We start from the raw sequence: 13,736 nt of genomic DNA on the forward strand, positions 1-13,736 counted from the left end.
GTGTAGGTCATTGCCTGCCTTTATTGCGATGTCACATAAAAAAAAAAAATTTTTTTGTTTTTTTTTGGGGGGGGGGGGGGCATGGCCCCCTTTGGCCCCCCCCCCCCGGATCCGCCCTTGCCTGGCCGCCCTCTGTGTTAGCTTTTCTCTGCGAGTCGAGACTGTGCGTTTTCAGCGGCTTCAACGTAGGGGTTCCGTTTTATACGTGTTCTACCTGGCCGTTCTACAAAAGAGTTCATCAAACGGTAGTCTGGGGTGACCTTGGCAAAATATTTGTTCACCATGGTGCGTGGCCACCAAGTGCCCCTATTCTTTCCTATGTTTTGCTTGCCGCCCCTGCGCCGAGTGCATTGAATACTCAGAAGGACTACACATTAGTATGCCTTGCGCGGTCTGACCAATCGAAAGTCTACACTGTGTACTTCCGGGGTTTCGCTCGTACCCCCGCCCTGCAAACAGGACGCTGGGATACTCTGATGAATTCACGCTCTGATTGGTTGGATTTTGCAGGACCAGTGTCAGGCTACGCGTCATCAAGGTCATGACTCTGCAAGGTTTGAAACGGCCGTTAAGACTGATCCATTACTCTTTTATTCCAGTTTAGAGATGTTTTATTTCTCGTTGAAAAGCGTAATAATGTAGGAAATTCTGTAAAACTTATCTTCGTTTCGAATCACGAACCGTCGGATTGCATTATGCGACGCGCAAAATTTTGTCCACATAGTCCGCAATGAAACAGAAATCACATCCGGTATTGAATGCGCGCAATTCTATAGGAGGTTTTCGGATAGCATTGCGCACATTGTCTAAATGCGGTCTTGAACTGCTGCAGCCAGATGCTTTTATACATAGGTCATAGGCCACTTCCTTCACAAGATTCTGTGAAGCTCATCAGAGTATCCCAGCGTCCTGTTTGCAGGGCGGGGGTACGAGCGAATTCCGGGGTCTGCGTAAAACCGTCGATGGCAACGCCTACTTCATCATGCTCCACACCTTGGAAACGAGGCTGGGTCTACTGTGGAGGCTCGCTATGGTGACGCATGGAGCTATGTGTTTTATAGCTCCATGGGTGCGTGATAGAGTGCTGTTGCTCCCACCGGTCCCATACTGAGTGTTGTGAGTTTGCTGCCCGCCACGGATAATTCAGTGTCGCGTTATAATTTCGGGGGCATGTTTTGGGATCAACAAAGGATCGATGCATTGCTTCAAAAGTCGCAAAGTCTTTCAGTTGAACAACGTTAGGTTGGAATAACAAATTCCATTTGCCGGTTGTTGGCTGTGGCCTTGCTTTATTAATTATGGTTGAACCAACTTGAATAAAAGTTGAATCGACTTTTTCCTTGCATGTCTCGCAAAAATTGTAAGAAGTTCAAGTTTACATTTGTTTTCCAATACTTAATTATCATGGGCGTCAATCGGTGGAGGACGGGGACCCCCCCCCCCCCCCCCACACACACACATTTTGAAGCGGGGGCAAATTGTTTGGCTCCCCCCCCCACACTCTCCCTAAATAAAAATTGTAGCCTACTATATAATGATTCTATTGCTCAGAATAGCTGATTCAATACTCCAAACTCGAAAATGATGTTGAAAAGATGATCTTTAGCTATACAAAAAAAAAAGGTTTTTAAATTAGTGGTTCGAAATTGCCTCAGATCGCACCACAGAAATTGCTTTTCTAATTCTATAACTGCATGCCTACTCAACTAAATCCCCCATTTACATTTAACTCCCCACATTTTCACCCCCAACACTACGCCGCCTATACCCGATCTATGATCGGGTAATTCAGCTTGTATTCAAAAGCCATAATGCGTGTGTGTATACGTGCAAGGTCAGGTTATGTACATAACAACCTCAACAATATAGAAAAATTGCCAGACCCTGACTGATGCTCGCAATCATGCACGTCCATTCAGTAACGTTACTCAAACTACAGAACTGAACATCTACTTTGTAGAATACTTTTTCCATGCAGTTAAACTGAACTGATTTTGTTAAACACTATGGCTAACTTTGTCGTAGGAACGGAGAAGTGGCTGAGGATTCTAACAAGCATCGGCGCTTTGTATCTTGAGTGTAGTTTGTGGGCAGCTGTCCAGCCGTTGGTATCGGAATGGGACTGGGCAATGAACAACGTGACGCGAGAGCCAACGGAATCTCAAACCAGTGACGGAAATGAGATAGAGACAAGAACGAGTTTTACCGTTGCCGCCATTTTCTTCGCGATGGGACTTGTGGAAATTATGTTATCACCCATTACCGGCATGGTCGCTGACAGGTGTGGATTTGATGTAATGATTCTCTTGAGCCTGTTATGTGGTGTTTCACAGAGTCTCCTTTTCGGATGCTTTGACGCATCTGTTGTGACAGTTTTAATCTATCGTATTCTCGGAGGTGCATCTAGTGCTTTGTCGCAGACCATTGCAATTGCTCGGATCAGAGATGTGTATACTTCTGAATCGAGAGAGTGTAGCACCGCCATTGCTGTAGGCATGAGCAAAACGGCCGCCGGTTATTTTGCGGCACTTATCACTGGAGAACTCTACCATTTTATGAAACATCGAGTATTTCTTTTGTTTCTACCTGTTTGCCTGATACTCATTATAGGTGTATTGTTAACATTTAGAAATGGAAATTTCCATTCGAAAACTGAACTCAAAGGAGAGGACGAAGGCAAGCAACACTTATCGTCAAAACTGCGATGGAGGGTCGTTTTCGATGTTCAGCTCATAATACTTTGTATCTGCTTCTTCGTTACGGGTCTTGGCGTTACAGCCTTGGAACCCTCTCTCGCAGTATGGATGAAATCCGTCTACGGAGCAGGTCCTGCCCCAGTGGGATTCATTCTTGGAATCTGTGGCTTGGTTACATTAATAGCTAACATCACCAGCGGTCAGGTCTTACATATCCTGAAGGACTGGTCTTGGATCTTCTGCATGATATCTCTCTGCATAACTGGGCTGTCATTGTTGTTAATAAACTTCTCACCGGATATCGTTTCTGCTGGCGTTGCCTTGTGTGGGTTTTTCTTTGGTTTTAGCGCAGCTCGTGTCACCCTAATTTTGCTGTGCACCATCATCGCCAACAGCCGCTATCCCCAAGCGTGCGGACGTGTATTTGGCATTTTGAACATTGGTTGGGCGGCCCCATTTCTGGTGGGACCTCTCTTAGCACCCTACATGTTTGGATCAACCTGCGCCGTATGCATTATTGGAGCAGCTTGTATTGCCAGTGCACCACTGGCCATATTTCTTCGGCAGCCGGATTCCAACCAAGGACTCAATTTAATGGATTGTTGTGCAGATGACCACGGAGAATATAAAGTGCTGACCAAAAATGACGGAGTACCGTTTGAATATGACATCTCTGAAGAAACTGTACAGCCCACAGTGAAATAGGCCTAGCCCCATTATCCAAATTTAATTTATGTAATACATGTATACTGATCTGAGCGATAACTGTGTTACGAACCCACTTATCCTGTAATTCATTAATACGATTTGCTCCCGCACCAGAATTTTTGGTATTTAATTAATGTTTATAATGGCGGCTATCGCGGGTAAATACCCTATAATCATAAGCACTGACTGGCCTTTATTCGCTCTCAGTTGGTGCCCATGTACAACCATTATGTGCGACTTCCATTAGCGCGTCGTTGAGCCAGCATCTCCCGCCGTTCCTACCGAGCTACGTACCCCTCATCACTGGATCGTGCCGAGGCTGACGACCTGGACTGTCGTGGCCCGCCTGATGTGGCTGACTTCCCGGGGTTCAACGCCGACTTACCTGTGGCTTGGCTGATCCACGGCTGGGTGCGGAGATGCTTGGTTCGACGGCTGCTCTGGGCACTGGCTGGGCGGGGCCTGTTCCTGCTACTGGTTCCTTATTGGTAATTATATTCGGCTGAATACAATTTGCCTTTTTTGTTTTGCTTATTAACTCTATTTTGCCGGCTTGTTTTTTTTTTTACTGTATTTTGCCTGTTTGTATAATTTGCTGCTTTGCTAATTTCTTTGTAATGTATTTTGCTTTGCCTGTATCTAGTGCTTTGGGGTTCTTGCATGAAGTTTAAGGTTGCAGGCTAAGGCCAAAAAAAAATATTCGGTCTCTGGTCAGACCAAAGTTCCGGAATTGACGCGGGGACGCGGCTTCCCCCCCCCCCCTTTTTTTTCTTCAAGCTTGGATTGTACAGACAAGGTGGGGTACTATTTTGCTTTTTTTGGCGTCCTTATGTACACTGGTGTCCTCCATAATTTGCCTTGGTGCTCTCGATCATTTGCCTTGGTGCAATTTCCCATTCCTTGGTGCTCTTTGGTAAAAAAAAAATTGAGGAGGTGCGGCAATAGAGGGCGCTGTTGGAGCTACCGCGGATTTTTTGGGAAAACAAAAAGATTGACGCGCATGATTAAAATCGACCCGCGCGCTGACCAGAGACCGACTTATTATTTTTTTTGGCCTAACTGAGAATTTTTGTTGTATCACACATTGACCTGGTGATTGATTTGGGAGAATTATTTAAACTTTGTTAATCATATATTGGTCTCTTTTTTGCCTTTGATTCAAAAGTTATGATTCCCGTTTTTATTACTTATTTCTTTGTGCTGTGCTGCGTTCCCCGCACGTAACAACTTGTTACGGCTTACAACTACTCACTGAGGCATAGGCGTACACAAATATTCTGGTGCACAATTAGGTTCAGAGAATATATTAATAAATTGGGAATGCAATTGCAGATTTCAATGATGATGAATATATTACATGACCAAAACATGGAAAGTCTTCCTTGGCAGCTCAAGTTGCTGTCTTCTGATAATTAATTTACCATTTTTGTTTAATGCTGTGGTCTCGTATGGTCTGACATACACACCATAAGCTCTATGTCTTTGTTTCTTTGTGGAGGTGGTTATTCTTTTAGATTATTTTTATGGATAGATGATTATGTAATCCTTCATTCTCTTTAACGAGATAGTATTAATGTTATGGGCTTTAAAGGTAAAACGTGGAACATTAAATCAACAGCTCAGTACCATCGATTCAGAGTTGTAAACACGATCATTTCGAACACGATGTTACTTTTAATTAATATTTTTGCACCACTCTCTCCTGAGACGTTGGGATCAAACCTAATTCCTATTATTTGCAGACATAATGAGGCTGGAAACCCCTTTAGCATAACTGTATGCCTAATATCTATGGATCTTTCGTTTCGAAATTGTGTTTTGCATGGACGGCGATCCTGGGGGGGGGGGGGGTTATTCCAATGATGATGGAAATGAATTATACCATGAACTTTGAAAAATTTGGCAGCTTCGGTAAAAATCTATATAGGTCTACATTTGGATTTATATAACCGACATACAGATCCTTGTCATTTGATTGGTGGAACTCACATCACGTGTCATTCGTTATAATTGCCATTCACGCTGGGGCTCAAAAACAACTATCCGCCCATGGGGAATGTGAAATATTATAACGCCTCACCCACAGATTCTGTGTCTTGATTGATTGATTTAAACTGTGTTCAGATTTAAATAATTAAAAATATTGAAACCAACAAGCAGAATCTGTGGGTGAAGTGTTATAAAGCAAATATTGAACACTTTATCTCGTGGTGAAGTAAAACTAGCCTCCCGAAGTGATCCATGGAGCATTCAGTTCACTCGGCTTCGCCTCGTGAAATAGAAAAGTCCAAATTTTACCTTGTGATAATATTCCTCCCATTCCAAGCTGATTTATTTGTATAATAACTTATAACGATAAATTATATTCAAATGTAGGCCTATATAGATTTTTTACCAAAGTTGCCTAATTTTTCAAAGTATTATTCCCAGCATGTAAAACGCTAAGACATTTTTTGCCTTACTTTAGAACTTTTAATTTATTTGTTAACCAACATTCATAAATACCTCAGACAGTTTAGCTATTCCTATTGGTCGAGAGCCCGTCACGTGGCCGGTCTAAAACGGATGATAAAGACATGGCTAGCTGGTCTTAAACACTTTTCCAGTGTCACAATAAAATGTGGACTCCTAAAAATCCAGTGCCTCTTACCGTTTCATTGGTTGAACGTTCACAATCCTCACGTAGGCATGCGCAACACTACAAGCGAGTCAGAATTTTATAGTTCTAAATTCAAAACGCAACGCCCCAGGTGCGTTCTGCGTGACATCGCGCAGAACATGTTACGCGCGCGTCAATCTCCATAAAAGGGTTGTTTACATCTTACTCGCCAGCTGAACACTCGATTATTTTGCTAGAGGGATGTTTCAAAAAGCATGAAGTGAACTTGTTGAACAAAATCGGGATTTTTTGAACGAATTATTTGATATTTTTTTACGGATAAGGTATTTATGAATGGGAATAAATATGTGCTCGGTCGGTATTTATCACTCTGTTTAATACCGCTTAGAGTCTGGGTGCTGATAATTACCCTCGCCTCCGGCTCGGGTAATTATCAGCACCCAGACTCTAAGCGGTATTAAACGAGTGAAAAAAACCTCCGGAGCACACATTTATTCCCTTAATAATAAAGTTCACACAGTGTACACTGGTTTCCGCTCCAACATAAACGAACGCACCCATTGTTGGTAGCTACTGGCTTTTGGGAACAATACGCAAAACGCTCAAAGCGCACACCAGCATGTTGAATAGTATACACAACACCTGAATAAATCCCCGTCATCTGATTGGTGGATCGTTGATCACATGCCATTGAATTATTCGTACCAACGCACGACGCGCGCGCGGCGCGCAGCGCACAGTGCAATGGAAGAAAGGCTGCATCCGAATCCGTTGTCTAGAGCTAGGTCTAGGTCTGCGCTCATTGAAAATACGCGGGGACGCGCTGACAATAGACGTAGCCGTAGCTCTGGAAGCCCGTTTCGGACACGGCCTTATATTGCACGGTGAATAGAACTTCCATTGCACTGTGTCACAGCTGCTGGTGGTGGCGCTGTTTTAAATCGAGATAAATTGAAGATGATTGTTGTCAACCTTTTGAACAGTTTGCATTAATATTAATATGATGAACTTGTCGAACTTTTATACAGTTTTTAACCTGAATAAATTGGCTATTAAAAGTCAACCAGTCAGATGATAAGGATTTATTCAACGTTATATAAAACTAATAATGAATGTTTCACGTTTCTGCAATGGAAAAACTAATTTCATTCAGTGACAGATGAAATTATTCTTACCATTGCACTATCAAACATTCATTATTTGTATATTATACACCACCTGAATAAATCCCCGTCATCTGATTGGTGAATTGTAGATCACGTGACATATTATTATTCGGTATAATGCACGGTGCGACCATGCGTTATACCCATGCGTTATACCGTTTCACTTTGCGCTTGTTCCATGACGCGGTATTTGCGTGCAAAATGCATGCTGGTGTGCGCGTTCAGCGTAGCGTGTATTGTTCCAAAGAGCCAGCGCTACAGCGTTGGGTTCAAACATTTTCGTGAAGGGGTAGTTCAACATCTTTAAAATCAAATAAATTGTAGTTTATAATTTACCAATCAAATGACGAGAATTTATTCAGGTGTTGTATAAAACAAATAACGAATGTTTTACGTTCGTGCGATGGAAAGAATAATTTCATTCGGTGACAGATTGAATGTTCTATTCCACTCGGCTTCGCCTCGTGGAATAGAACATTCAATCTGTCACCTCATGAAATTATTCTTACCATCACACTCACAAACATTCGTTATTTGTATACTAGCGCGTTAACAGCTTCGCCCTCGTACTGAACGCGTATTTAATGCGGTCGTGCTTTCTAACGTCACGTCTGGTACGAACAACCTGTATCTTGTGTTGTGAGAGTACGACAGAAATACGTACATTAAATATAAATCCTTGCCAAATAACACGACGTCGCAATCTCATGTTTGAAAGGATTGATTCTACAAACTAAAAAATTCAATATTTTAAGCATTGCATCGCGCGTTAAATACATCAACTGCAGTCTTGTTCTAATTCAAATGTCCCAAATAGCGGGACATTCAAATGTCCAAAATAGTGGACTTTTAAATAACACAATTCCAGGGGTAAGATCGCGCAAGGCACGATGGGAACTAACATGGCGCAGCAAGCTTGTACCCATGGAAACGAGGTTGCCTTAATACCTGCTTGCATGACTACTTCCGGTTGTAGGCCCTTTTCATGTTAACACTTACCGCCCGTTTATTGCATGGACGTTAATCCCGAGAGGATGGGGAGAGTTCCCCCCTTTTACTTTGGGGATTGGATCCGCCCCCCCCCATTTTTGTTGTGAGAAACAAAAAAATGACGATTTTGAGGTTTTAACTTTGTAACTTTCCACTGGTTCATAATGGACCGATCCAGTAAGCACCGCCCCATGGTGTACTGACCAATCACAGCCGTGCGTGCACAGAAGTCCGACATGCGTGCACGCGCGTATGCTGCGCGCGGCAGGAAAATGCAGCGTGGCATTGGAGAGGAGCACGTGGTAATTTGCCCACGTGCGCAGTGGGCGGGGCTTACTGGATCGGTCCATTTACACCGGGCAAAATAGTATCCCGTAGCTCATAGAGTTAATGCAACGCAGTGATCTCTAGTAGGCCTCCAGGTTGCTTGTGGAAACCCTAAAATTGAAGCTAGATGAATTTATATGCACTTCACGTCGGAGGGATTTCGTTTATTTCGATAACAGAGCTAAAATAAACTTTTTTTCCAAGCAAAGAGTGCGAAATGATTTCTAGCCCTCGTTGGCAGGGAAAAACACGAACTTTTAATACCTGTTAGACTATATTGATACGAGTCGGAACAATTTTACAATACGGTATAACTGAAACTTTAATCAAGATTAATATGTCTTCAAAATTTACAAATTATCACAGCAGCTGATTTAGTTATATTCCCCAAATATCCATTTACATCATGGTGAAACGACCAGCGTTCAGTGTTTTTAACAATCGTTTTCGTATAAATTTAACAATCTCAACTTCATATAAACGCAGCATTACCAGCTCATGGCCTCACCTCTTTTAGCTACATGTAGGTTAAAGATGGGAAATGACTTATAACTTAAGCTCGTTTAAAATAGGAGCAAAGTTTTTAAGACTTTGCCTATCTTTGTGTGTGCACTTGTTTGTCCGTAAGCAGTAGTGCGTGTCCAATCGTCGCCCAGAGCAACGACTGCATCTGTTATCATCAGCTCTAATGTAGTTGCAGTTGTCAAAGAGTGTGTTCGATTACTTTCCCCGCGCTTACTCGTGCAAGCGCGACAGCGTTCGATTTACCTCTCACGTGACTTCTCGCGCTTACTCGAGCCTGGCTCAAGTAACCGACTCGCCGAGCCGGTAGGTTGGGTAAGTATCCCATAAAGCCATGCAATAAACATGGCTGCCAACGTGACGTCCGGCGGGCGCCTCAGGCCGTGTGCTTCCAGAGCTACAGTTACGTCTTTTGTCAGCCCGTCCCCGCGTATTTTCAATGGGCGCGGACCTTGACCTAGCTCTAGACAGTTGATTCGGATGCAGCCTCAGTGTCATGTCAAAGTTCAACTTTCCAGCTCTTGCACGAAACTTTACCCTAAACCGTTCGTTTATTTAGCTCAACTGCGCATGTCTGTCATCACGCAGGCACGAGTAAGCTGGGGGAAGTAATCGAACGCACTCCTTGATAATTGCCCCACAGTAAGGGATTTGGACACGCCCTATACACTTTATTCCCACGTGAACGGTTCGCGCTGAAGCGCCCTCAACTAAGAGTAACTTTCGTAGTTTCGCCACTGAGGGCGTACGATAGTTTTGCACGGAGCCTGTATTCAAAAGTGGGAATCTTTCACCAAGTGATGCGCCCTGTTTTTACAATGTATCATTTTAAAGTGCATCATAAAAGCATGTACACAAAATTTCATCCACGATACTAAATATACTTTCTCTCTCTCTCCCCTCTCGAATGTTGTTGCCCGAATGTTATTTGCCAATGGTTTGTTGTCTGGCAGCGAGCTTATACCATCTGACAAGGCTCTGATTTGGATAATCCTGTGGGCAGCAAGTCATCCAAGTTTGTGCTCATGATATTCCGCAGAGCCTGAAGAGTCATGTTGTGATATGACTCTGGATAGGCACACGGCTGTTTTTAGCCAATATGATAAATACATGTATACACATTACGAATTTCAATTTTTCTCAGTTTTCCTCAAATGATGACTGACACTCTTGGGTACTTTTTCCTGTGCTGAATTATCACATTTTGTAAATCGAGGACAATCTTTTACATCACGTCCCGTTTCAAAAACACCGCAGCCTAAATATGTTTCTTTGTCCTTGAAGACAGCCAAATCATTATGAAGAACTGCTGCGGAAGTCAGGCATGCATGACGTCATAGGTGCCAGCCTATGTTACGCCACGTATACGCACCCGGACTCATTGGCAATTTCCCAAACCTTAACTCATGCGATGGCACCAGTTTTGTTAACTTTTTTGCCTTGTAGCCTAACTGTCGGATACTCCAGTTCTTCATTTTACTTCAAACAGTGAAGTCTCAAAAATGAAGTTTGATTTTGGAAAAGGTCCATCGCCGAGGCCAAGATTTGATAAACTGCCCTTGGTTCAGACATCAAATATGATTATAATTGCAGCAATATATCTTTCTACAAATTCCGCCAAGATGATAGTTCTTTATTGTCACCTGTGCATTATTTTGAATGAAAAAAAAAAATGAAACATCATATTAAAGAACTACGGTATATGCTTTAAATTATTTTTGTTAAGGCTCAACTTCAGTACAATTTTCAGATTGAAGTTATAAGTTTAATCGAAAATGGGATATACTTCACGATTTCTCATAAGTTTACCCACTACAATGCATTTTAAATTTGCCTTTTATTAAAGGCACAATAACGCCTGATATCCTTATAGCAAATGACCCCTATTGCTTATCGAAATACGCGAGTTGTATCCAGGCACTGGGAGATTAACGCTATGCGGATGAAGACCTTCATCGGTCAAGATGGACAGTGGCCGAAGCCCGCTTTCCGACATACTGTTCTGCTCAGACACTACATCCTCGTATTCCATGGAGTGGTCGTATTCGCCAGAGGAGATTTCGTAGTATCTGACGCTCCGTGCCTGGTCGATAGACGTAGACATATCCGATGAGTGCAGGCCCTCATACGTGTAGCGGGTGGATATCATACTCTCCGGACGGAGGCCCAGGTAGCTTAGGCTGTCGTCTGGCTCAAACGGCGGTAGGTCGTACTCGCGGTTCAGGTCACTGAATGTGATGCGCTTGGGATCGCCGAAGTCGCAGCTGATCGTAGAACGCATGCTGCTGAAGGTATTGCGATTGTTGGTGGACAGTGAGTTGGGCTCGATCTCATCGGAGTCACTACTGCCACTGATTGTGATCAAGGCGTCCTTGGTGCCCGGCCTCACACGGGTCATGAGCCGGATCGTGGCAACGATGACTACGCTGATGACCAGTCCGGCCATTGCTGCCCCGATAACTGTGACTGTTTTATAAGGCATGCTTCCTGCTAGGTTCTCCCGCTCTCTGTCATCGTTGTTACGATCGAAATTGGTCAAGTCGTCTCCGCTGTCATCTTCTCTCGAGTCCTCGTCCTGGTCCCCGTACTCTGGTCTATCATGACCTGGGCGGCCAGGGTTACCCCCGGGTCGGTTGGGTCTGCCTGGTCGACCAGGCCGTGGGTTACTGGGGCCACCCGGAATCGCAGGTCCATCTGTACCCGCGGAAGGAGACAGCGTACCGAACAACGGTCTGGTGGTTGATGGGACAACTGCGGTGACATCGGGCCATGTTGTCGGTGTGGACTGTCTCGGCACTACGTTGAGGATTGAACTTGCATTGGTAACCTGTCCCGTATTGGCCGTTGCCACACACGTTATCACAGTGTCGTCCAAAGAGAGTACAGCATTGTAAACGGAGATTAGCTGGTCTGCACCACCTAGAACGAATCGCTCTATTAGCGGGGACATGACCAGGGGTATCCTGTTGATATACCACGAATATGTTATGATCAGAGCTCCTTGAGCGTTGCAACCGAAGGTTTCTGACTCCCCCACCTTAATCACAGGGTCTCGGGGAGTGATGTCCACGGTGAGATACGTGGGTAGCGGTACGAGCGTACAGGACCGCTCCAGTGGTAGGGCCATCCCGTTCTCCCGGCATTCGAACACCACCCCGTAGTCCACCGGTCTCATGGTGTACCTCTGAACGTTGGTAGTAGTGGTGGGCGTGCCAATCTGATGGGGCCCGCGGTGCCAGTTCAATTTTGGAGGGGGCTTGCCTCCCCGGGTGTGGCACGTTAGTATCACCATCTGGCCGGGTATGAGGCCAGACGGGGGCTGCATGCTGCACTGTGGGTACCCGGGATCCGGTGGCACGACCACCGTTAAGGTTGCCGACCGTCGGACGATGTTCATCAGCCCAATCAGGGCGCGGCACTCGTATCTGCCCGTGTCCGTCTCGCGCAAGTTGCTGATCCTCAGGTTGAATTCACCGGAGCTCCGCTTCCCTATCACCGTCACCCGGTCACGCAACTCGCTATTAATCTGCGCGTCAAGCATGCCGTTGAAACTGAGAGTTGTTGTAGGATCGAAGTGGCTCCAGAGAACGATAGCACCCGCCATGTCTGGACGTAACGCACACCGGAGCACCACGGTTTGTCCCCGAGCAGCGACAGTGTCCTGTGGGCTCACCGCGAACGGATCTGAAGTGTACTGCGCCGTGCATGACGAGTAAATTCCACACAGAAATGACAACAAAACATATGAACAACACTGTATTACCCTCCTGCCAAGTCGGCCGAATGGTGAACTAGTTCGCTCCATCGAAAGTTCTTGTGTATAATCCAACTCGAGACTCACTCAATTCACGATCTCCCAAACTGGAAGAAAAGTCAAATCAAAACATTTCAGTAAACTCTGCTAAAAAAAAACATGACTCGCTGTTCTGTCCATGACTCCGCGTGCGCCCATGCTAAACACGGAAACTGCTTATACTTGAACAGTGTCGAGGTCCGACTTGAACTGCTTGCTTCCTGTGTGAGGTCAGCTGTGTACCCCCTGTGGCCTCTCGTCACAACCCGCTGACGTCCCAGTGATTCTGAGTCACCTTCCGTCCATGTGCTCCTTCCCCCGCCTAGAAACGTCTTGGGACATAACTAGACGGCCGTTGCATGTATCAATTACATCAACCCCAGAAATTCCAGAAGTGTGTATTGCACGTTCACTCAGAGCATGGAGGCCCTCTTCAATGGAGAAACCATTGTGTACGCTATTGAGCAAAGCATCTGCTTAGCCACTAGCTTGCACACTGCTTTTGCCATTGAAGAGGTCCCCCGTGATAGAACTGATAGCGTGACTGGATTGGCCTATGTCGTGTTTTTCCCGACCATAATGGTTCAGAAGAAACAACAACGAAGGGGCCTTTTTGGCAAGCTTTTGAAACAGCCGTGGCTTTCATAGCCGTTTCATATCATCCAGAACCATTCCTTCATTATATATGTTCCATACTTATGTTGACTGCATGTGGGATAACAAACAAAAACTGCACAAGTACAATAATTGGATCCCTCGTAAAACAATGCCATTTCCGAGATGGAAACATTTCGAACTTGGTGATTTCACCATTTAGTTTTCGCTGCTATTTTTTGACCATCAGGATACTAATTTTCTATTATCCTGGAATAAACTTCTTATGGTTGAATATATATACATATTTTTTAGGCACA

At 44.6% G+C, this 13,736-nt stretch overlaps 1 protein-coding gene across 1 annotated transcript; it reads right to left on the reverse strand.

Annotated features, from left to right (window-relative positions):
* Positions 1-8,779: 8,779 nt before the first annotated feature.
* Positions 8,780-13,658, reverse strand: LOC119740280. Its single transcript, XM_038215545.1, has one exon. It carries the CDS (start codon positions 12,832-12,834, stop codon positions 10,897-10,899), a length of 1,938 nt encoding a protein of 645 aa, XP_038071473.1. The 5' UTR covers positions 12,835-13,658; the 3' UTR covers positions 8,780-10,896.
* Positions 13,659-13,736: the final 78 nt, after the last annotated feature.

Source organism: Patiria miniata, unplaced genomic scaffold, assembly GCF_015706575.1.
Source record: "Patiria miniata isolate m_02_andy unplaced genomic scaffold, ASM1570657v1 HiC_scaffold_5, whole genome shotgun sequence".
Lineage (NCBI taxonomy): Eukaryota > Metazoa > Echinodermata > Asteroidea > Valvatida > Asterinidae > Patiria > Patiria miniata.